At 51.9% G+C, this 25,174-nt stretch overlaps 1 protein-coding gene across 26 annotated transcripts in view; it reads right to left on the bottom strand.

Annotated features, from left to right (window-relative positions):
- Window positions 1-25,174, bottom strand: part of CASZ1 (castor zinc finger 1) — a 192,573-nt gene that overhangs the window by 55,289 nt on the left and 112,110 nt on the right. For 12 of the 26 annotated variants that reach the window (XM_038159639.1, XM_038159640.1, XM_038159642.1 and 9 more), the window contains one exon: window positions 8,413-8,572. The exons of 10 other annotated variants lie outside the window; for them this stretch is intronic. In XM_038159639.1, coding sequence (XP_038015567.1) covers window positions 8,413-8,431 — 19 coding nt within the window. In that variant the 5' untranslated portion in view covers window positions 8,432-8,572. Of the gene's footprint in view, window positions 1-8,412; window positions 8,573-10,798; window positions 11,520-21,438; window positions 21,754-25,174 lie in introns of those variants that run through there. 4 more of the 26 variants (XM_038159641.1, XM_038159647.1, XM_038159654.1 and 1 more) reach the window with 3 other exon arrangements.

The raw sequence follows: 25,174 nt of genomic DNA, 5'->3' as shown, positions 1-25,174 counted from the left end.
TTGCACCACTAAGAAATGCAGGGCCAGATAAAGTTCATTACTGTGGTCTTTCAAGGTCCTGCAAAGTAAATCAGTGTGTCAGCCTGCAGGAGGTGAGTAAAACCTCAACAAGGGCTGCACACAAAGAGCAAACCAGAGCATCTCAGCCTTCCAGCTCATGTTATGTCCTCTCCACAGCCCCTGGCTGCTGCCTGAGCTGTATGTGAGCAGGTAACTGCTCTGGGCTGGGTGAGCAAAGGGGGCACTCAGCGCCCTGAGAAGTTTCTGTGATCCCCAAGTGGGGCTGAACCCTTTTGTGAATCCAGAGCAGGTACCCATTACACACCGTACTGGGAGCTCAGGGGCTCTCTGAATCCCTGAAGATGTCTGCAACCTGCAGATACTGTGCAGTGCAGTGTGGTTAGGAGAATGCTTCCATCCTGTTGGAAGGAATGATCAGGCGAGAGGAGAAAGAGCTCTGGTGTGAAAGCAGAGGGTCATGCCTGAGTTGTTAACTCAGCAGTCCTGTCAGAACAGCACGGGAGAGCAACCCCATTGGCTGGGCCATGTGGGCACTCACCCCACGCTTCCCAGTGCTCACACCACTCTAATTCCATGTCTTGCTTTTTGTTGCTCTTCCTTCTGGTCATTAGGGCTCATCTTCTTATCTCCTATGTCCTTGTGAGCCCATCCATGTGCCTGTGCTATCCCCGAGTGCAAACACCCCTCCGTGGGAACACACACGTGTACAGAAACGTGGCCGTGCAGGTACACCATCCCATGCAGAGGCACACACGACCCTCCACACAAACACACACAACCGTATGCACACGCTGATGCACACCAGCCCGTGTAGCTGTGACTGTACAGGTGTCACATCTGCACGTACATACATGTACAGACAGACACGGCACCTGCAGCCTGCACGCACCTGGCTCAGCCCCGCACACGCAGCCAGCACCCCACAGAGCCCGCAGCACCCAGGCAGCGCCCGCAGCAGCCACAGTGCAGCCAGCACCAGCGCGGAGCAGGGCCGGTGTGAGCAGAGCACCCACACGCACACCACACGCTCCACGTGAGCCCGCACACCAGATGCAGCTGGTTCTGCAGCTAGGAGTGAGGAGACAGCGGACTCCCTGCCGGACCCTGCAGCCAGACTTGCAGCAGGGACAGACACATTCCCCATCCCACCAAAGAGCCCCTCTGTACCCCCAGCCCATCGGCACCTCACACCTTAAACAGAGCACCGGGGAATGTCTCATGGAGCTGACGTCCCAGCAGAGTGTGTGTGCCGGGCAGGGGATCTCTCCCTCTCCCTCTCCCTCTCTCTTCCACTCGCATCTTTTCATGAACTCTATTTCTCTTTCCTTTCTGAAAACAACTGAGCTGTAAATACTGTTTAACCTTCTTCCCCCCTTCCCCCTCCCCTCCGCACTATAAAAACACAAATATGCCATAACTCAGCTGGCTCAGCCGCCGCGCCTCCAACATGCCCTGCTCCAGGCCTCTCAGGAAGGTCATAACAAACGACTTTCCGATTCAGTGCTCCTGAAATAATTTTGTGTATTAAAACCTGAATCTGCACTTTCTGGACCGAAAGCCTCTCTTAATTATGGCAAGCGTCCTTGGGATGGACAGTGATCCTTCACTACAGCACTGCTAACCAACCGGAGAGGCAGTGGCTCTGGCTCCCCACCACCACCTCCTCCCGCTGCCCCCTCCCACCACCACCCAACCCACAGCCCCCCTTGCTCCCTCGCCCCCCCGCCTTCCCTTTGCCCAATCTGTTTTCAAAGTGTGTCTGTCCTTTATTAAATTGTTTTCTTTTCCACATTATCAGTTGCCATGGAGACCTCATCTCTCGGATTATTTGAATTTCATTATATCTATTGATTTGGGAGCATTTCATCTTTTTTATTGTTTTTCTGTCAATTTTCAAAACGAATAACCATCTAATTTGCGTCAGTGCTGATTATGTTTGTCCCTCAATAGAGGTCGGCAGCTGCGTCGGGGAAACAAATCAATGGGAAACCATCATAAACCTCCCCAGTACAATCTCCAGGATATGTGGGTGACATTCCACGCCTGCGAGAAACACTCATCATATCCAAACTTCTTTCTTTCTTTTCTTTTTTCTTCTCCCCTTCTTTTTTTTTTCTTTTCCCCCTCACAGATAGCTCTGCTGGTCAGAGGCAGGTAGCATTTAAGATTGTATTTATTTTACCCACAGTACAATTTTGGGCACATCACATTTTCAGACAGGGAGGGGACAAGGGTAAGAGAAGTGCAAAGGAATATTTTTTTTTTTTCTTTTGGTAGGAAAGAATGGAAGAAAAGAATGATGAGGGAAAGAAAAAGAGGAAAAGTAGATGGGGATTGCAAATTGCTTACTATGTTTTTTTTTTAAATAATTTATGCAATTTTAAGCATTTATGTATAAATTTTTTAATAAGCCACCCTGGAGCAAAATAGCCATTAACATCCCAACGTCCTTCTGTCCAATGGGCTCTTGTGCAGGATCAATTTCCGAGAGTACTTTCCTTTTTTTTTATGACATGATAAAATGCTTTTAAAGCAACTTACACAAATATGGAAATTTTTTTTCCCCTCCTCTTTTTTTGCCTCTCTCTCTCTCTCTCTCTTTTTTTTTTTTTTTATAACAGCCTCTACTTATTCACCAGGGAGAGCAAGTGAGCGAGAGAGTGTGTGTGTGCTGGGGAGGGCAGTTGGCAGAAGGATAGACCCAGCCCTAACTGGAATGGACCTGCCTGTCCTTCTAACAAGGGCATAAACTTTCATTAGCGATGCACACAGTCAAAGGCAATTTAGGGAAACGCGCTGTACAGAAAAGGAAAACCTCAGCGTTTTTACTCGGTGGCTCCTTGGCTCCGTCCAGGGGGCTCTATCCTTGAGCTCTGCTTGTGCTCTCCAACCAAAGTGACCCCATGGCCACGGGGGAGGCGGGAGGCAGCCAGGAAGGGGCTGGGGCTGCTCTGGGGATGCGTGCACCCGGCCACGCCAGCAGCCTGCGCGCCCCGAGCTGGGCCTGGGAAGCCAGTCAATATTAATGTCTTGCTGGAACACACTGGTCCTGCAAGAGGCTCAGAGGTATCTGTTGCTCTGCCTGCTGCAGAGCTTCACCCTCCAAGGGGCCAGTCCTCCCCAGAGGTCTCTATTTTGGGCTTCTGCACACTGACAAGGAGCTTGCAGCCGCTTGATGCCCCTTTGGGGCATTAGTTACAACCCAGCTCAGCCCAGACCAGACAGATGTGTCGCTGCTGCTCCTGTTTCCACAGGATATACAGACTGGTTATTTTTGCAGCTGGGACATGTTTGGCCTCACAGAGGAACCTGGAAAATACCATTCCTGAAGGGATAGCTCCTGCCACTGGCCCCACAAGCAGGCACAGCTCTGCAGAGGACGGACAACGAGCGCACGGGTGAAGGGAGAACAGCCCGACATGAGGGGCTTGGTGGGGTCTGAAAGTCATGACCACATGTTGAAAATGAAACAAAACTATCTCTGCAGCTAGCATTCTCTTGGTCCTTTGGCTTGGAGGCTGGAGTTTATGCACCCTAAGCCAGCTATACACTGTACATGCCCAGGCGTGGGAATCTCTGTGCATGTCCCTGTTATTGGCTCCAACATGAACCCTGACAGTAGTTTCCATACAAGAGCAGATTTCTTTACCTTTCTGTATGACATACATCCAGAGATAATACACACCTATGAATTTAATCCTACTGACAGCAGGTCTGCACATTACTGGTACCTTTCACACATCCCTGCACTCTCCCAGCCCTGTGCAGCCCCAGTGCAGGCTCAGCCCCTGCAGTGCTGGCTGGCACAGACCTGGGCATGCACTTGCTCCATCTGCCATGTTTGTGCGTATTTGAACTAAGGCACAGGGTAAAAAAAAAAAATAAAAAATTCCAGGGGCAGCCAATGCTCAGCTGGAAAAACACAAAGTGCCGAGAACAGCAAACCCAATCAATAACAATCACAACCCCAGCAGTGGGTGAGGAAAGCATGAACTGTTTTGGCCTGCTCCCTGCATGCTCACCCACTTGGGAAAACACACACTCCCCAGAGGCCCATGATTTCATCCCCTCCCATTCCATCCTACACTCATCCTCACCAAAAAGCTTCATGGAGTGCAAGTCCCCCAGGCTCCTGTTCTAGCCAGAAACTTGGCAAAGAGAAGAGAGGAGCCCTGCAAAGAGAAACTGAATCCCTGGGAATGAGGGGGCACCTGAGGAAGGGTCTTTCTCTCAGCTAAGTGCTCCTTACACCCCACACTCTCCTAACCTCTCCTGCCCTCCAAAGTTTTGCCCTTTGTGCCCCCCTTCCCATCCCAGTTGCTGGCCTTGGCCTTAGGGTGCTCTTCTTCTCCTGTCTTCTTTCCTTAAGTTCCCAGCACCATGCCACCTTTCTCCTTCCCAGCATCTCCTGCAAAGCTCTTGTGCCCCAGTCTGCACCCCCATATCCTCTTTACCCTCATTCCCTGTGGGCCCAACAGCCAGGCCTGGCAGAAAAAGCTGAGCTTCCCAGAGGATAGCCCTGCCTGCCAGGGACTGGTGACCAGCCTGGGGAGGGGGGAACGTGGAATTCTGTCAAGGAAAACATGGGAGCTCTCCCTTCTCCTGGTCTCACGTCACTTCTCACTCAGACTGTACAGATTTGGGGGATTTCACTGTAGCAGCAGAGGTCAGCAGGAGTTGAAGGTTTTCAGATCATATATATCACTCTATATGGTCTTGTCTATAGTGAGTGCTAAATATAGCCAAGCCAAACCTGGAGGTGACTTCAGTGCTGTGGTGCGGGGACAGCAGCCACTGCACAGTCACTCTCCACCTCCAAGCAATGCAGATGTCAGAAGTCACAGTCCAAAATCAAGGATGCCTGTGAATCCTGTCTTCTCCCACTGCCAAGAGTGTGAGCCAGGCTCTCTCCCTCTCTCAGGTCTGCATGATGCCTCAATTTGAGGAGTCAAACTGAAACAACTTCTTGCTTCAAGGACCATTTTTTCCATGGGATGTTGGACCCTCCTATGTATGACATGCCAGCATCTGTGTCAGCACAGCTACTTAAAAACTTAACCAGTGGAAGAAGCTCTGAATAGAAGGGGAAAGTCTCTTGTGTGGGTCAGAATAATTAGACTGAGCTCAAATTGGCTTTAGGCATCTGCTGCTGTGTCTGAGCAAAATCAAGGCATGCTGCTTCCATCAGCATCTCTCCACTGCTGGCCTCACCCTGCAGAACTGAAGGGATCACATACTGCCTTGTATAGGGCATCTCTGGGAACAAGACTTGCCTCAACTGAAGCCATAAAGCCTCCTTATCCAGATATCATTAAAGCCAAGAGAACAGAGGCCAGACAGAGAGATTGAGATGAGCCATTTCCCCAACAAACTTGCTTCCCTTTTTCATTCGCTCCTTTCTCTTTTTTTCCCCTTTAACTGTCATTAAAATAACAAGTTTCTGTTACAGTCTAAACATTCCCACATTGTATAAAGGGTTATGTTACACTAGAGTCACTGCCGGGCCCAGTGTTTGCACAGAAACCTCACTGCAGGTCCCCCCTCCTGACGAAGTGACTTATTAAAGTTTAAACAGTAATTAACAGAACAATAAAAATAAAGGGATGTTTGGGGAGTCGTAGTGCACACAGGGTTTTTGGCAGTGCCAGCACTTTTCAGTGCCCTGCGCTGGCAGAAAAAGCGGCTGCAAAACCAGTGGGAGAGATGGTGTGCTGGAAGGCAGGAAGGGGCTGCAGCAAGGCCAAGGCAGGATCCCAGCCCCAGCACAAGGTGTAGAGAGCAGCAGGATGTAAGGAAAGGCTTTGGGCACTGGGGAAAGGATGCCCAAGGGTCACCTGGCAGGAGGCTGATCACATTCAGCGCTCACCACCAGCCCTGCCCTCCGTGTGCACATCAGACAGCATCAAGAACCTCCACTGCCTGCTCTCCCTTTCTGCTGAGATGGCACAAGCCCCAAAAATCTGCCTTTGGGGAATCATGTCTCAGAAGCCAGAGCTGGGTTTTGGGGAAGTGGCTCCTTTATTTTAAAAGAGTAGTTGAGAGGGAAGAGGAACCTCAGAGCAAACCCCTGAGAAAAATCTTGCAATAGGGAGACTCTCTACGGGAGACTCCAAGACCAAGCCCCTTGCCTGGGAACTTTGAAAACAGACAGATGATGTCTTGTAGGGACTGATCCTGCCCTGGCCCTGTGCAGGTGTGAGCTGCAGATCCAACAGCATGGTGTAAATTCTGGGGTCAGTCATTCCCTCCTGAAATGCAGCCAGAGCCAGGATCACAGAGGCAATCCCTAGAGCCTTGCCAGAGCCAGAACTTTCCCAACCCATGTGAAGTTGGCTAATCAGAGCTCCCTTTACAGGAGCAAACCTGCTTTTTCTGTGTTTTGTTCCCATTTCCAGTAGCTTGGCTTGCCCAGGATGAGCTCTAGAGCATGTGGGTAGAGTTTAAGCTTAGGTTGTCAGCCCTCCCTGTTACCCAATGTGCAGCAACTCAGAAAGATCTCATCTGAAGATATTTTTGGTGCCTATTGTAGCTATTCTCAAATGTTTGCCTCAGTAGCTCACAGTACTAGCTGGCTCCAGCCCTGATGTGTGACTCAGTACACACAGCATTGTGCAGTCCCATGTTTGCTAAATCTCTTCCAGTACAACTGCTCAGTTTGCAAATAAAAAGACAGCTCCGTGAGGGTGTATCTTCTGTGCAGAGGGAACTCAGGGAGTGCTGCCTTGAGCCTCTCCCAAATCTAGGACTTGGCTCCTGATCTGTCTGGGAAGCTGACCCGACCTGGGCACTGCCCTACTGCCATGAGGACACCCATGGACACATCCATCACCAGCTGTTCCATCAGCCCAGAGCCCCCTTCCCTCTGCTGGGGGGCAGGAGGAGAAAACCTCAGGAGACGTCCCCAGAAGCCCCAGTATGGCACCAGTGCAGGTCACACGAGTGAGGACACTGGGACCCAGCGTGCCTGCTCACGCTTCTTGGAGGGTAACTCCCTTTGTGAGGTGGGCTTGGCAGTGCCAGGTTAATGGCTGGATCTGATGACCTTAAAGGTCTTTTCCAACCTAAACAATTCTATGATGTGAATTCAGCTCAGGCTTCCAAGGTGCTGCTTTATCAAGCCATGAGGAAGCCTGCATCACCCATGACAGCCCTGCAAACCCGTGCCAGGGTGGAGGGCTGGCATGTTAAGGTCCAAATTTAATGAAACCAAAACCCTGTCAACCTTGGTGATTCTACTGCATTTGGGTGTAAATTGATAAACTTGCCTGGAGCTCCAGGGAGAACATGAGGTGGAGGCAAGGGGGAAAGGAGAGGTTGAGCTGAAGGCACACTGATGCACTCTTACTTAACACCTGTGTTTTAACTGGGCCCCAGTAGCTGAGCTGCCTGACACACAGCTCTACATGTCTCCCTTGCTGCTTTGTCCCATTCAGCACCCCCTTCCCTGCTCAGGGTGTCTTTGCAGAACCCTTCCTGAATCCTCCTGAGGTCCTTGGGTCCCACTGCCAGGGAGGTAAATGGGATGGGGAAGGAACATCTTCATCCACAGCCTTGTTTGGCCAGCAACACTATTGTTCTCTTATCCCCACACTTCTATTGCAACATTTTTTTTTCTGTGTGGCTTTTCTATCTCCCTGGGAAATTAGGTGCCACTGGCTTGTTCAGACTTGCCCTAGAAACAGTTTCCAAAGTAAGCCCTGAATCCACTGCAACTCAGGCAGGACAACTTCTGACTGAAACCCCTGACCAGCTGAGCTGCTGGCTCTGTTTTTTTCTTCTTTTTGCTGCCCCAAGCCAGCTGGATGCACAGGAACAGCAGCCAGGATTCAGCACTGGAGCAGGATGTTGTGTGAGGGTCAGCAGTTCACAGGAAAGGCAGGTACAGGTGTCTGTCTTCCTGACTCACTCCTGAGGCCTCTCTGCACACTCCCACTCTCTGAAGTGATGCTAGTTGAGCTGCCATCCCCTTCTGGGGGACTCTCCCCCCCACCCACGGAGCAAGGGCAGCTCATCTCCAGACACTCAGCCCAGTGCCTCAGCTCTTCCCAGCTTGCTGGGCTTGATCCTTCTCTGACTGATCTTATGCTCGTGTCACTCTGCTGGGCTCAGGAGAGAATTTCCCAGCTGATACCACATCAGTGACAGAAGGGAGCTTATGCCTTTCCACTGCCACTCACACTAAACTGAGAGAAAAAGAAACGCCACCCAAATCTGAACTTTTCATCCCATCTACCCAGCTATGGGATGTTTCTCAACTCCCGGCTGTGCTGGAGTCAGGGTCTCCAGACTCATTTGCAGTGAGAGTGGCAGAGCTTGAGAGGGGAGAGGTGTTGAACAAGTACAAGCAGGTGCAAATAGAACAACAGAAGGTGCCCCCAGGCCAGCACTCACGTGCATTTTCCTCGGCCATGTCTGAGGAGACTTGGAGTCAGAACAGAGCACAGCTTTGCATGGGGGTCTCAAACATGTTCACAGTGCAGAAAGACTGTCCTGTGCACTTCCTTTTCCAACACGTCGTTCAGGATGTCTCTACAGCAATGCCAGTAACTGCCTGTAGGGAATGTTATGTTAGAAGATTATCTAATGCACTCTTAATCATCTGGTCTTGCAATCTACAGTGGGAAATCAGAGCAGCCAGCATGGTGTGACCCTTCCTCCAGACACCACTGAATTCAGATACCATTATCAGTGGTAGCCTGGTCCATGTCCCAGAACTTCAGCTCTCTTTTGGTTAACAGGCCATGAAATTATTTAGACTATTCCTCATGTTACATTCTGTTATATTTGTAATTAACACAGAAGATCAGCAGTGCCACGTTCTGTATTTTGGTGAATACAGAGGAGACAGTACTTAGAAGCACTTAGTCTTAACCTAACTCTGTCCTGTTAGGTTTAGGGGAAGCCAACTCTTCAGAGCAGACCCATCCCACAAGGAAAGGGTTGGGTATTGTCAGAGACCTTAACCCACATATATCTGCAATACGATATAGGAACCAGCACCCTAAAATCTGATCTTACCTCCTTTTTTTTGGAAGGGACTTTAAAACAAAAGCAAACAGTCTGCCAGCACACTCAGTGTTCAGCGCCATCGTCAATCAGGGAAGCCTAATTATACCCATTATACTGATGAGGAAGCACTGGCACAAAGCTATGCATTCACATGGCTACAGACACAAAGCAAATCAGTGGCAAAGCTGGAATTAAACCCAAGAATCATGGTGATGAGCTCATCACCCACCTCAGCACAGCCCCATGCAGCTGGTCATCACCAGTCCTACCCATGTCCTGCAGGTTACAGAGCTGGTGTGGAGCCCTCCACTAACAACTAGAGGTTTCAGTCCCCATGCTGACACAGTTTGGGGTGCTCTGGGACACTCAGGGACTGCTCACATCAGCTGGCCCACAAGGACCAGTCAACTCAGCTCCCTGTATGAGAGAAAGACTGGTGGGCTGCAGACATCCAACAGCCAGAACATCAGGTCTGAGCTACTAAGAGACCCTGTGGCCACAGACACCAGGCAGGGATGAATCATCTGTTCCTTCCCAAGCAGCCTAATCAACTCCCCTGTATGTGGATCCTCACAGCAGGTCCAGCCTGAGCCCTCTACATATTAATGATTCCCTGGGACATAAAGCCCAGAGGTTTTCCTTGGCACCAGGGTCCAGCACTTGCCCTGCACTCTCCCTGCCAGGTGCTGGGTGCTCTGGTCTCAGAAAGGCTGCAGAATCCCTCGGGACTGAGAGTCATTACATAAACAATACAGTAGGATCACGGGCTGTAATTGTAAAAGTGCCAGAGGTCTTGGCACTGGAGTCTGCCTCAGCAAAGGCCTCTATGTGGAGACCCAAACAAAACAAACAAAAGCCCAAACTCTCTTGGTGCTTAATGAATAATAATAAATAGTAAATAATAACCCTAAGAGCCAACCTAGCAGACAGATGTGAGGCACCAGGGCAGCTCTGAGGAAACACTAGTCCTGTCGCCCTCCTTCCCCAGATTCAGTACGCTGAGCTCAGCTCACCAGGGTCTTGCAGGGTTAGGTCCAGGGGGAAGCCTGAGATTTCTGTCAGGAATGTGCACACCCCCACCCACCCAGTCAGATGGGCAGGAACTGCAGCCTTTCTACGCCCCTGGACTGGGACGTTCACCTGCTAAGTGAGCACACACCAACTCATGCCCAGCACCTTCTTGCTGCAGATCTCTCTTTAAGAGCTAAAGGCAAAAAAAGAAGCAGATGGAGCTGAGCAAGGGAATCCAGGTAGGTGTGAGTCCGGAGAAGCCTCTCCCCAGCATCATCATTACAGTCTGGACTCAGTCCCCCACCTGTTCTGTGCAAGCTGAGCTCCCGGCAGGACACCAGGATAGCTGCTTGGCAGGGACAGGGGCTGAAACAAAGGGCCTAATTTAAGTATTTTTATAACTCAGTGCTTGTGACAGTGGGTTTAGCAGTTGCCAGCCATCTGGAATAAAGAATTACAGCCACCTCCCCTAATCCTATATTGCCTAAACCCTAAAGCTGGTTATGGTGCAAGGATGAGGCAGCAGGTTGGGAGGAGATAGTGATGGGAAGGTGGGGGTGGAGAAGGGTCTGCAGGAAAATTGTCAAACTTATTTCTTTTTCCTGCAAGGTGCTGGGTGGCCCCAGATATGTCAGAAGTACTTTTGCTAGGAATCAGGAGAAGATAGAATGAACAAAAACAGGGGCGAGGGGAGACAAGGAGTCCTCCATGACCACACAGTCGCATGCACCACACACACACGCACACAGAGGCTTACTGGTCTGCGCAGGGCTGTCAGGTAAATTAGATCTGAAAGCTGACAATTTCTGACCATATTTCCTTGATTATTTCAAACAAATGCACACCAGCCGCTGTAAGGAGATTAAAGTGACATAAACGTCCCGAGTGGGAGGAGGGAGGGCAGAGAATTCAGGTCACCCCCATCCGTCCCCCATTTGACAGCCGCTATATCGCTATCCAATCCAATAAAAAAATCCCCCCCTTTTGCTTTAATTAATTTTACAGCTAGCTTGCTTAATTACTTTCAATCAAAATCCTCCTGCCATCGCAAAATTAGAGATGGTTGAGCTCCATTAGCCTAAATTCTTCATTTCCATATAGAAAGAGGCTCCCTGGGCAAAGCCAACAGGGCTCCCTCCTATTCTAGCTGCCATCGGACAGATGCCTGTCCCTCTGTCTGTCTTCAGCTCCTTGGGAGAAGGAAGGCGGGAAGGATACAGTTCTGTTCCCACCTTCCCCTTGGACAGAGCATCTCCTTGAGAGCCTGGACACAGGAGGCCTCTCTGCTCACAGCAAAGACCACAAGAGGTGAGGACAGCCCGCCCTCCTGGCCCCTCTCCGGCCGTGCAGGACGAGATGTTGCATGGCTGCACGAGGGAGCTGGATGGCCCAGCACTGCTGCTGTGCTCCCAGCACTGGGACAGGATCTGGAAGGGATCCTGCAGTTGGTTTGAGCACTGCCACTGTCACCCCACATGTGTGCAGTGACTCTGGACACAGGGAAAGCACTGTGAGGAGACACAGGGGCAGATCATCTTACACCCACCTGCTGCAGGTTTGGTACCCTCCTTCAGAGGATCTGGCACTGTGGGCCACAGACCTGTGACATTCCTGCAGCTGCCACAGCCATCAGTAGCACCTCTCTCCTGAGAACAAATCCTGACCTGTCATTCTGGGGACAATGGAACCTCCTCTGAAGCACAGGGAGTGGCAGCAATAAGCCACATGGCACTGTAGAGGAGACTGAGTAGAGAGGATGGATGCAGGAGGAAACCCTGGAGAGAGCTGGACACTCTGGGAGCAGAGGAGAACCAGCTTCCTCTCAAAAGGAATGGAATTACCCAGACCATTCCATGCTTTCCTCACACTTTCTCCCATCTCCTATGGTCTTCTCCTTTTCCACATACCCAGACTATCTGCAGAGCAATGGTTCTACTGGAATTTTACCTACACTCAGTCATCTGCAGGTACTGAGCCCTGGGGACCAGCCAGTGGAGCCCAGCCCCTGCTCCCACCTGCCCAGGCCACACGTACACCTGCCCTGGAGCTGCAGGAAGGTCACAGCAGCACCCCAGTCTCTGCACCTTCCCACCCTTCAGAAGCTCACGGGGATTCACAGGCACCAGAAGCTCAACAGCCCCCCAGCTCCAGGGAGGACAGGTCAAACCCTTCTTCTTTAAAACAAAATGAAGAAGAGACAAACACAGACCTATTTTGTTTATAAGCTTAAAACTGAATCCAATGGCGCATCTACCTGGGGATTTTAGATTAAATGGTTTAAGAAACTCAAATAGGCTTTTTAATCCGGTCAAATAAAAAGAGCCCTAAAGAAGCAAAGAATTCACCCTGCTGAGCCTCACACCTATGCAGACAGCCAGGCCTGAATGGCTTTCTTGCTCTCTGCCACTCCTCCCCATCCTGGCATGGGACAGAATGTATTTGCCAAAATCTGGAAGCTTAGGGTACACCCTGTTCAGCACTTGTAAAGACATCACTTTCCCATGGACAATCCCCTTCTATCACACGGTGTAACACCTTTCTTCAGCCTTTCTGTGTCCTCCTATGCTTATGCTGCTCAGCTGGGGCCTTCCCCTGACACCTGGCAATGCGAGGGCAGTGCCAGCCCTGGTTACATCACCAGTGCCAGCAATAAGTGATCCAAGAGATGACACCAAAACCCCTACTCCCCATTGAACACACACATATAGGCACTGTTTTTCACATGAACTGCATCCCTGAATGCTTCACAAGGGTAGACAAGGAGCCGTGTGCCCCTGAGATGCAGTGGGGACCAGCAGGGTCTGCCAAGGGACACAGCAGCTGGAGTCAGCCCAGGTCTGACGGATGGAGACCAACCCTACACAGACTCGGGGAGTGTGAAGAACATCTGGAGCTGAATCCTGACAGAAACCAGGATGCAAAGGGGCTCTGTTCTCTGCTGGATAACCACCTCTCCAGGACTTCCAGCCTCCAGTATCACATCTCACCAACTTTCCAGCAGAAACAGTCCCCTCTCCCCCACTGCTGCTGTTTCACTCCGGAAACGCTCAGAACCAGCCTTCCCCTGAACATGCTCTGCAACAAAATTCCCGACTTGTGTCTCGCCTGCTCCAATGCTCAGAGCAGCCAGGACAATAGAACAGAGAGGCCCTAAATCCACCAGACTCACCCTAAATAGCAATGGCCCATAATTTTGCCTGACATTCAGGAGCTTGTTATTCTTTCCCCTCGTCGCCTGGCTGGAGCTGTTCAGACCCATCAGTGTTATTCTATGCATTAAATGGGAAAAAAACCAACTCAACAACAACCCGGAGAGTTTCCAAGCCTGCCCAGTGAGGGCTGAAGGGGCAGTGTCCAGAGCTGAGCCGGCAGTGGGAGAACAGGAGCAGTCAATGCCTCAAACCCAGACCCATCCACTCCGCAGGGGAACAGCATGAGTGGGTCCTGCAGGGACCCCCAGCAGTAACAAACACCCTTTCCTCTGCTTCCATCCTTACCAAGGGAACTGTGATCTCTCCCAGCCCTTCCCGTCTCCCACCTGGTGCCTGGGAAGGCTGCTGCCCACCCCTCCCCACTGCCTGGCAGTGGGGAGCTTTAACCACAACAGTTTGGGGTTTGGGTTTTGGGGTTTTTTTTTTCCAGGCTGCCTCCAGCTGATTAAGGACCTGCAACAGGATGTAGGGATTACAGCAAAACCTGGCTGCAGATCAGCTGGGGCACAGAGCCAAAGCAGAGAGCGAGGATTGCCCCCAGCCTGGCTGCCAAAGCGGCACTCGTCCTGCTGGGAGGCTGCGAGGGCTGCAGCTCTGCTGGAACAAGGCCCCTGCCCTCGCTGGCTCTGCTGGGGAATGGCCTGCAGCCCACACTGACAAACATGCCCACAGCAAGGGCAGGGCTGCGAGGACAGGCATCTGTGGCTTGCGGGGCTCTGGAGGGAGGAGGATCCCTGCAGCCTTGCTCTTTGTGCCCCCACCTCCGGCCAGACCGAAGGGCGAGGGGGCAGGTGCACCCCACCTCCTGATCTGAGCAGCCTGGGCTGCATTCCCTCATGAGTCCCTGGTATCTCTGCCAGAGCCTGCACCATGTGGAGCTTCTAGGGGGTATCCTGGAATAACACACTGCAAAATACTCTGTGCTGAGGTTTTAATCCAGGAAGAAGTGATCAGGGAAAGCAATAATCTCAGTTGGCACACAGAGCACAGCAGGATCTTGCTTCTGGGGAAGCATCAAGAGCAGAATTAGCTTCAAGGAAACTCTGGGGCTTTTTTTTTCCTCTGCTAACACTGATCCCTGCCTGGACCAGCAGCAGCAGCAGCAGCTCCCAGCATCTTTCTAAAGTGCCTGTCACTGCAATATCCAACTGCTGATATCCCCTAGGGGACATCCCCCCAAGCTTGGGTTTTCCACATCCCTCTTAGATTGGAGCAAGAGGGACAGCAGCAGTGGGAGCAGCCCTCCTGCCCTGACCTGAAGCTGTTAGCCTTGAGTCCTGTTTTAATCAGGTCTGGCAGAGCTGCTGCCTCGCTTCCCAGCCTGCCACCTCAGAGGGATAATTTGCCAGTGCCTTCTCGAAGAGCTCTGTGGAAATGCTTTGCAGAGCCGGAGTATGCCTCTTCTTCATGGCCAAACCCTCTGAGCTTCATGCTGGCACATCTCCCTCTCCTAGTGACCCCCAGGCTCTGTCTGTATAAAGGAAATCGTGAAGATGCCAGGACTTGGTCCTCTTTTCCAAGCGCTGCCTGGCAAGACCTGGCAGTAAGAGGGGGAAGCTGCGTGAAGCAGCAGGAGGAGGTGGAAATCTGTCTGGCAGCAGCAGCACAGAGACTTCTTAGTGCTGCCCACCAGACTCATTGTAGCAGAGAAACTCTGGAGTCAGCTCCTGCTGAGCTGGGGCTGCGGGGGAAAGCAGGAGTTGATATTGCAGGCAGAGACCACTGGGATACCACTGAAAGCTGCTAAATATGACCAGGTTAGCACTTTAGTCTTTAATGGCAGGTCACCATTAATAAACCCAGGGCCCCAGGGTGCAGTACACAGCCTCCCTCCCCCCCTCCCCAAAATACTCATTTCATTAACTTCTCTGTGCGTGGCGCTCAGCACCTGCCAGAGGCTGGGCAGCCAGGAGGGCTAGCAAGGGTTAAGGACATCTTATGGCAGAGCTAACTGCTCTTCAGAGAGGATGGAGAAAGACAAGTCTGCACAGCATCCCTCTCCTCCCCAGTGCTCCCCTCTGCCCCTCATTCCCCCAGTTCATGCTGGAGACCAGCCCACAGCTTTCGGTCCCACGGGGACAGGGCAGCCTGGGAAGGCTCCAAGTGGGGATGCACTGTCCCAAGCCCATGGCCATGGGGCTGCGTGCTGCTAAAGGACAGCCAGAAGCATGGCCCCGAACCCCAGCTCCAGCACAAAGTCCCTCTGGCCTTCAGAAAGTCACTTCCCATCACCGTGACTTGCTCTCCCCATCTCAGGGAAGATGACAGCAGTACTGAGGGAAGGGAAGGGCAGAGGGGAGTGACTTTGGATCCAGGCAGGGAAGAAACACTAGTTGAATAGAGACTGGGAAAACAATAAAGGCCAAGTACTGCTTTTGGGGAGCCTGGAATGACCCATGGGATTGCCCCAGTATACAAGAGTGAACTTGGCCATTGTAAAAGGCAAGCAGCAGAGAGGGGCCAGGGGAGCCAGCCCAGGGTGGGACTACTCTGTCTCCACACGTGCCCCACATTCTCTGCAGCCCCACACATGCTCCCGCAGAGGCCTCTGGTCCCAGGGCTGCAGCACAGAGGACACATGACAAGGTGAGCAGCAAGCAGGAGGATGGAGCTTTGCTCCACCTGCTTCCACTGTGACACCAACCATTTCCCAGAGGGACGGTGGGACGGAAGCAGGAACAAATATATGTTCCAGCTGCCAAAAATCCCATCCTATCGAGTCTCTATTGATCTGCCCTACTTGGCAACTGAAGCTGCAGCCACCGTCTGTGGTGCTTGATCAATAAGACCTGGGCAGACAGGGAAGGAGAGGCCCTTTTATGGGAAGGCAGTTCTTTATGGAGAAGTATTTTGATTTTTAGAATGAGTGCAGAGTCAAGGAAGAGGAAATACTGGGACTGAAGCTGCAGTTTAGTTTGAACTCATTTCAAATGCCTGCCAAGCCCCTCACAATGGGGACCTGGGAACCTCCTGCCACAGGAGCTGCCCCAGCCTCTGTCCTCTCTGTCCACCCAGCAGAGCCTCTCGCCCACGCTGGCTGCTCTCAGCGCAGAGGTGTCAGCTGCATGGGCCAGTTCATTCCTGATGCACAGCACAGACCCCGTGCCTGGTAATTCCCCAGGAGCTCCCTACAGCCCTTCCCCAGGGACCTGGGGAGAGGCAGAGGTGCTGCAGCCATGTGAGAAGGAATAGCTGTGCCGCTCCAAGAGCCCCTGGAGGTGCCTCGAGTCCCCAGGAGGCACTTTGAGATGACTTGTGCAGTGTGGCTCTCACTGGGGCCGGCCAGGTGGGAAGGTCTTGGCCTGGGGGGCAATAGCACGGCTGCCTCAGCAGAGAGGACGGGCTCTGACGGGCCTGCCCACACCATTTCCACCCTGCCTACTGGGAAGCATCATGCCCTGCCTCAGCCTCTGCATGGAAGGGATCACAGGCTGGTAAGACACAGGGAGCCAGGCAGGGCTGGTGACCACCATGACCCCTTTATCCTCCTGTGCCTGAAGACCCCTTTCTTACGCCCAGGTCACGAAGCTGGGCCATAACTGCTGAGCTCCAGGACAGGTGACCTGCTGAGGACAGCCCTGTGTTTGACTGCTCTGGCCACTCTGGCATTTTGCTAATTTTGTGCCCATAACACCACCAGGAGAAGGCAGAAGAGGAGGAAATGTTTTTTGTAATAAAGAGGGCTGAGTAGGGCCACCTCCAGCAGCAAAGTGCCCCATTTCCAAGGCCAAGAACGAGTGGCAGCTCGTCAGCTCCAATTAGAGCTGGCTGCAAGGGGGACTGTGCATTGGGTGTCACCTCCAAATGCCCTTTGGATAGATGGGGGGGGGGGGGGGGCAGTGGGAAGAGAATCTGCAGTTGTTCCAACGTTTCTTGCTCAGCAGAACAACTGTTGCAGTCCTTTTAGTACAAACCCAGCAACTGTTCCCAAAAGCTCAGCCTCCTCAGCTCCTGTCCTTAAAAAAACCCACCAACCAATCTCCAAAATGACGGCTTCTGAGTCAGGGCAAAAATGTTATTAACAAAAACATCACTCAGGGGTGGGACACCTGCTCCCTGACAAGCAACTGGCCTGGCTGCCCATGGTTAGAGTATTACATCAGACCCCAAAAAGAGAAAGGAAAGGGAGGGAGAAGGGGAGAGAGTGGAAAAGAACAGACAGAGGGAGGATGACAGCAGAAGGGAGTAACAAAGACAAAGAAGAGCAGGAGAGGGGAAGCACAGAAAGAAAAGAGCAAGTGCGAGCGTATGTGAGAGACGGAGCAGGAGAGAGCGGGAGCGTGGGGGGAGCAGGGAAGTGTGCGGGAAGAGCCAGTGTGTGTGCAACAGAGTGTGGGAGTGCTTATGTGTGAGAGCCTGCCAGCGCGTGCAGATGGCAGAGACCGCAGCTACGAGGAGGAAGAGAAGAGCAAGGAAGGGTGAATGGTGCCACGAAAAGCAAAAAATCTTGGAAAAGTGTAACAAGAAAATAGGGAGGAAGAGAGAAACAAAAGCTAAAGTGAAGGACATTGAACAAATGGGTCCGGTGAAGCAAGAGAGCAAAGATAAGAGCGGGGAGGGAGGGATGGGAAATGGAGGTGGGGGCGCTTGGGACGGGACAGAGCCAGGCTGAGGATCAGGAAGAGAGAGGAAAGGGAGAAGAGGACAGAAGAGAATAGAGGAATAAAAGAAACAAACAGGGGTGAGGGAGAGAAAGATGTCTATTAAAAACCTCAGTGCATAACACAAAATGTCAGGGTTTATAGCTTCATTCTTGGCATTGCTGGTACTGAGAACCCCACACAGAAATGTCACTGCTTGTCATGTTTAATCACCTGCTATTTGTTAACACCTTCACTGCAAGGAGTCTGCCCCTCACCCCTTGCAGGCTCTCCTTTTGGAGAATAAACTGTGAAAACATGCCTCTGCCTTGCAGCTCTCACAGGACAGTTTCAGCTGCACCCCAGGCTGGGCAGGGAGGCCGGGCAGGGCCAGCACTCGGAGCATGCTTGCTTGACTTCCAGATGGGGCTTCTGGCACAGGGCAGGGCTTCTTCTGCAGGGGCAGCTTAACACATCAGGGAGAACAAGAATAGGACAGAGGATGCTCCGGGGAGTGTGGGAGGATGCTGGGACCAGAGGGAGCAGGTGAGTGAGGTGTTTTTGGAGGTACAGTGACTTCAGGGAAGAGTAAGAGACAGGAGTGAGAGGGGAAGGCTCAGCTCATAAAATCAAGGTGCACAAGGGCATGGAGGAGCAGGGTACAGGGCCCTTCTCCCGTTGAAAAAACCCCTATGCTGCCATCCAACTCGTGTCCTGTGCTGAGCACATACAAATAAAATCCCTGAAATCCACGCAAGTCTAGAATTCTCCAATCTGATTGCTTGAGCAGCAACTGTCACATAAAAGCAAACATCCAAAGCTATTAAATGTGCAGTTACAGTTCCTTGCTCTGGCATCTGCGCTGGTGACTTTGCTCCAGTTCCTCCCAAAGCCTGGACTGATGTTTTCCCGTGTGTCAGGCACTCGGGCCCATGCTGTCTGCACTTCCCACCCAGCCACATACTGTCTGTCTGACATCACACTGCACTGCTAGAGAAAATATTTTGAGGTCATCACTAGACAAGACTTTTCCCTACTGGAAAAAGTTTGATTTCTTTCATTTCCAAGCCCAAACCAGGCAGTTCTGGAAAGCCAAGCTCCAGAGCATGCTTGGACCTCACACCTTGGTCTCTGGCAGTGACAGCAGGGTATTTCCACTCAAAGTTTCTTCCTTGCAACAGTGTTTTGTTGGTCTTTTCTGACTGACATCCTCATTAGTTTTCTAAAGCAAGGGTCTCCATCTCAATCTCACATTCTTGAGGAGCTCCAGGGATGGCTGGGAAGCCTCCTGCACTGCTGCTACTGTCGGGTCCTGCACCGAGGACAGAGACAATGCTCCATCCAGCTCCTTCTCTAGACACCCACAGCTCCCCAAAAATTCCACAAATGAATTCAAGCCCAGTTTCTGTGCCCACAGACAACTGGATTGACACATGAGCCCAGCCAGCGACCACTGCCTTCTGCACAGGGAGGGCTCAGCCCACAGCCTGAGCAGAGTGGGCTCTGCCCCTGCCCCAGAGGGCTGGCACAAGCTGCAGGAGCCACCCCACGTCCTATTCTGGGAACGGGAACAGAACACAGAAGGGCCTCCCACTGGCCTTTGGCCAAGGATAAAATTCACCCTTCTGAACACAGGCCAAGATGATCTAAAGTGACTACTGACTTTTGTTGCCCAACTTGAGTCACCTTAAATGGGCCTATTTTCAAAGTGTCAGTGCTGAGCACAACTTAGAATTGGGCTCTTTAAGATGCCTAATACGACAGGTCCAGTCACTGCTGTAACAAGAAAGGCCATTATTCCTCTCTTGTGTGACTTCTTCCAGACTGGCCAGGCCTTTTATCTTTTTTTCTCTCCCCTCCCTTCTCCTTGTTCTTTTCTTTTTCAGCTTTTTATGAATTTCTGTCAGCTTTCCTCCCTCTCCCCTCCTCAAGGTCATGCGGCTCATTTCCACGTTGAACATTTACTCAGCAAGCCAGGTCCTTTCACAGGCTCTCACCACAAATATGCTTTCTGATAAAGTCTGCAGAAAAGAAACTGTAAAACCTAAAACAATGTCAGAAATAAATAATAAAAAAAAATCCCACCAGGGCAAAACAGGGCTGTGACAGGGCAGACTCTTTCAACAGAGAGAGCTAGCAGGTAAAGCACCCCATTTCACTGCAGTTCTGTGACTGTTTTCTTGCTCTCCTTTATAGTTTGCTTTTCTGAATATTTCTGTTTTTGCTGTCAGTGCTGTGCCACCTAGATGAGTGGGACTGTTATATTTAAACTCTGTTCATTCACAGTGAAACTCACTCTTATTCACAGGTCAGAATCCTCTCAGCCCATGGGCACCTGCTCCTTCATGGCAGTGACTCCCACCTCAAACCCAACACCTCACCATCTAAGCTCCAATGCTGTTTGGCCTCCATGGCCACTGAGAAATTATAGGGAAAAGTAACTTTGCTGGTTTTTGCCAGTCAGGTCATTGTTTTACACCCAGGAATTCATCTGGCCTAAAATTTCCCAAAGGAAGAGAGGCCACCATCTCGTTGCTGGCCAAGTCAGTTTTGGGATAACAAGCACATAGTGACAAAAGGCTCCCACCTTCCAAGAGCCCTGAGGGGCTCCCTGAGGACCACTGCCTGGAGGGAAGCGAGCTGAAAACAGTTCTCTTCTTTCTCTTGAGATACCAGAGCTCTGCCTTCTCCTCACTCCAGAGTTGCTGCTTAGGTTTCTTTATTTTGCTACTTTCCTTTTAGGAGCCCATAATGAAAACCCAGAAATCTGGGGATTCCTCCTAGCAGGAGAGACCAAATTCCCAGCGGTGCCACCCACAGCTCTCCCCTGATTTCTACCAGTGGCCTAAAGGCATCCCTCACTCTCCCAGGTGAGCAGCTCCCAGCCATCCCCAGCCCACAGTCACTGCTGGCCGTGGCTGCTGGGGAGCAGAGACCTGCTATCCCATCTCATGGCATCTGGCCTTCTCCTGGAGGCTGCAGAAATATGGCCTTCCACAAACAGCTATTTCCACCCAGGAAAGCCTCAAACCAGTGTCACAGTACTCTAGGTTGTGCTGGTCAGGGAGCTGGCTGTGAGTAGCTCGGTGCAGCCTGTGGGACAGTCAGTCCTGCTTCAGGAACTGAGCAGAGCCGTGCAGCACAGCCAGCACCAGGAAGGGCAGGTGCCTCGGCAAGGGCCATGGCAGAGCTGCTCCAGGGACAAGTATTTGGGTCCACCAGCACCACCAAAACTAAAGAGAAAGTTACGAATCTTCAGGCAGTCAAAGCCCTGAAATACAGAAAAAGTACACTCTAATTTTGAGTGCTTTTGTCCACTTGCAGCTCTGCCCTAGTGGCACAGCAATGGGGAGAGCAGCACACTGGTGGCAGTGCCACTGTCCCGAGTGTCAGCACACTGCAGCAGAGCAGGGCAGAAAGCTGTGGGATGCTGTAGGACGCTTTGTCAGGCCCCTGCAGAGGCTGGGCACGGAGCTGGGTGTCAGCACACTGTGCACAGGCTCCTGTGACCCTGCTGTCTCCCCGGCACGGCCCGTCTCGTCTCACTGAGTGCTGCTCGCCCTCCCTCCCTCCCAGCGCGCACATGGCTTTAATGTTTTTATTACCTGTTTGACTCGCTGCCTTATTGCTTCTCCTCTTAATGGGGCTGTAACCGTGGAAACGAGGAATAAACGGCCACCAGAAAATGAGATGATTAAACAGGTCACCCTGGCAAAACAAACTCCGTGCTCACACAGCCCAGGCTGCGTGTGCAGTTTCTGTCCAGGGAAACGCAGGTGGGAGAGGGTGGAAGGGCTGGAGCAGGCTCCTGGAACGAGCACACCAGTGAGAGGTGCCTCCTCAGAGCAGTGTGGTCTTTGCCCAGCAGGAATGGTGCTGTGAGCTTCCCAGCAAAGACACGCAGGAAAGGGCAAGGTTTGCTGAGGGAAGATGGAAGACAGTGAGGACAAGACACATTCATGTAACTGGAAAAAATAGCAACTATGAAGAGTATAAATAGGCTGGACTGAAAACAAAACGTAAGTCTGAGACAAGCTGGTGTCCTCTGTTGTCCCTGCCTCTGGCACTACCCATGACTGCCTTATGGCACCTCCCAAGGGAGCACAGAGGCTCTTCTGCTTGCAGCTCTCCAGGTCCCTGGGGCACAGCTCCACCACTCTCCCGTCCCTGCTCTGGTGCTGCCCAAGGCACGGCACTATCCTGGCAACATGGCCAGCACCACAAGGAATGGAGGATCTCCTGCAGCACAAACTTGGCTTTCCCAGAGCCAGCTGTGGCCACTGTGCTCAGAGGCCCTCTTCTGAAACTGGGAGGAAAGGGACAGGAGCATGAGAGCCAGGAGGAAATGACCCCAGCCCGGGCTGGTGTGCAGGCCTGAGCAGGTCAGCTGCACCACAGCCTCCTCAAGCCGGGGAGCGATGGCTGCTCCACACCAGCAGCACGAGCAGAAGGTGAGGGGGCCCCGTGTTCCCATCCCCACTGGCTGCTAACATCTGAACAAGATCTCTGAGTCAAGCTGAGAGCTTCAGACCAAACGAGTTTCAGACCAGAATGTTATTTGTCGAAAACAAAAATAAAACCCCAAAATATACACACTGCAATCAAAAAAGCACAATCACAAACCAACATTTAAAGTAGTGAGGATCCTGCCAGAATCCCCATCCTGTCCCAACCTGCCCAAACCCAGACTCATTGGGTGCTGGCAGTCTGGGAAGAGCAGACTTACTCCACCAAGAGCAACAAATTCAGCAGAAGAAATTGGAACGGCAAAGCTTGGCGAGGTAGAGATGTGAGACAACTGCTTGGAGCATACAGGCGAGTGGTTGTGCTTTCTTTCAAAAAAAACCAGCAGGTGGTTTATGAAAAGGGCCCTATTCTTTAGAGTAATTTGAGCCATATTTCATTGTTTGATAGAAAAATCCTAATATTCATGACCTCCTTTAACTGGAAGAAGTTTGCTCATCTGAATATCAGCCCACAGAAAAATGGGAAAATGAAAAATAGAGTAAGACAATGGAAGGGGGGGAAGGAAGGGGAAAGCAAGACAGAATCAAAGACAGAATGGAAGTCCAGGAGAGTGACAAAGAGTGACAGGTCTGTGGGAATATGGAAAGGAAGAAGGACATAAAGGAAAGCTATTTAGTAAGAAAAGTTAAATAGTGCAGCATAAAAAAAGCTGAGAAAAGCAGAGTGAGTGACAGAAAACACAGCAAGAGCAAGCAAAGGAGCTTTCCCCTAAAGTTTCCAAGCGCGTGGATCAACTTTGCAGAACTGGGATTCTTGTCCTACTGAGTTTCAGTTTAAAATATTCATATGCAATCAAGAAGAAAAATCAGAGCCCCTTTCCCCAGCCTCTGCTCCCTCACCCTCTTCCAATCCGGTCCTCCTCTGCTAACATCTGCTGCCTGCCTTCGGGACATGCAGATGGTAATTACTCCAGGAGCAGCTTCCTCTCCTTCCCCTGCTTGCAGAGGGCCACTTGGAAGAGCTGCGAGCCATGGAAAGATACCACACACACCTTCACAAGACACGGCCAGGAGAAGGGCACGTGGGAGCCAGGGCATGCCCAGAGAACTTGATAGCGCAGGGGTGGGAGGTGGGTGGGTGAAACGATGAAGATATTTGCAACACACACACACCAATAAAACATCCACCTGGTCCAAAGATGGGGGGCCTGGGGTGAAGCTGGCTTGAGATGTGGAACTGCTCATGTTCCTCCAGACAGGGGAAGGGGTGCTGCAGGAGAGGTGCACTGGGGAAGCACAGGCAGCAGGAAGAGGAGGAGGAGTAGGAGGAAGGCTGCCCTGGGCGAGGCAGCTCAGGGAGTGGATTCATACAGGCATGGAGCTGGCAAACACCAGGCAGAGAGGTGGAGCTGCTTTAATGAGAAGATGCTTCTATGACTCAGGCCTCAAAGGGATTGGTACTTTATTATTTTATTTTTCCATAATAAATTATGCCCTGGGATGCCAGGTCCTGCCGGGTTTTTCTGGAAATACCAGACAAAAGCTGGTGTTGCTACCTGGCTTTTGATGGTTTCCCATGTATGGAAGCTGAAAGCTCCTGGTTCTTCCTCTGCTCTGCCCTGGCCCATCCAGTTTTGGGAGCAGGCTGACACCACCGCACCATTCCAACAGAGAAGCCCAGCCAGAGCTCCTCGCCCCCCAGCCCAGGTCCTGGAGAGGTCCCCGTGACAAGCCAGCCCGGACCCAGGGCCGCCGGGATGCCAAAGGAGCCACGGGGCAGGAGCTCCCAGGAAGCCCCGGAAAGCGGGAGCAGCTCTCCCACACCCCAGGCACCCCACCCCGGCCGCAGGGAGGAGCGCTGCTGCCCGACCCCGTGCCCAGCCCGGGACAGCAGCCAGGCCTCCCTCGCTTATCTCCATCCCCGAGCGCCCAGCCCTGGCTCTGGGCTGCACAGGGGAGGATCATTATGCCCACTTTATAGATTAGGAGTTATTCATCCTACACCAAATCCTCAGACTCTGCCATGTCTCGCAGACCTGTTCTGGAGCTCTTTGTTAGTTCTAGGCTGAACTTGGCCCTAGTTCAGCTCAGAAACTCGTGCTACAAAAATCCCCTGTATGGATCTGTCGGAGGCTGGGGACCAAGCTGAGGCCAAGGCCCCCATTCGCCCCAGCAGCAGAACAGTGGGGGCTCCCCTGCACGCCAGGGGGAGCACAGAGACACCCAACACACAGGGCAGACACCATCCTCGTCCGCTCTCGCTGCCAAGAAGGATTCATTCATGGCAACGATGATGCAAGTGCACAGAACCCGAGTGTTCATCATGGCATCTCTTGAGAGAGCAGCCTGGGGAACATGAAGCTCAGCACAGCACCGACACGTGAGTGTCCGGGAGCGTGGAGGTGGGCGAGTGTCTGGGGCAGACGAGCACGTCCAGGACAGAGTGACAGGGACGTAGGTGTTGGGTGTGGGGAACACCTCCAGAAATGCGCCACCAGAGCTTGGTGTTTTTACTGATTTCACAAGAGAGTCTCTGCTAAAATGTCACCTCTCCAAAGCAAAACAGGAGCATGTTGGTGAATCATCACTTCACACCCCAAAACTAGGAATGGGTGGCAAAGCTCTCTAGTGAGGCACCAAATCCTCAGGGGATTGTCATAAAATGCACCCAGTGACCTTAGTCTTCCCATCCTTTTCCCTTGTATCTCCTGTTCTCCACCCTTTGCTTTCTCTTGCCAACCTGCATGGGTTGTTCAGCTTTTATTCCAAGCATGAAACTGCCTTAGGACTGGAAGCTTTAAGCAGTTTCCCAGCCTCCAGAAATTTTCTGGTTTTGTTTCTCCATAGCAGAGCAAACAATTGCTTTGGTACCTAG

This window comes from Motacilla alba, chromosome 21 (genome assembly GCF_015832195.1).
Source record: "Motacilla alba alba isolate MOTALB_02 chromosome 21, Motacilla_alba_V1.0_pri, whole genome shotgun sequence".
Classification (NCBI taxonomy): Eukaryota; Metazoa; Chordata; class Aves; order Passeriformes; family Motacillidae; genus Motacilla; species Motacilla alba.
Note: the sequence above shows the minus strand (reverse complement) of the source record. Positions and strands in the feature narration are given on the sequence as shown.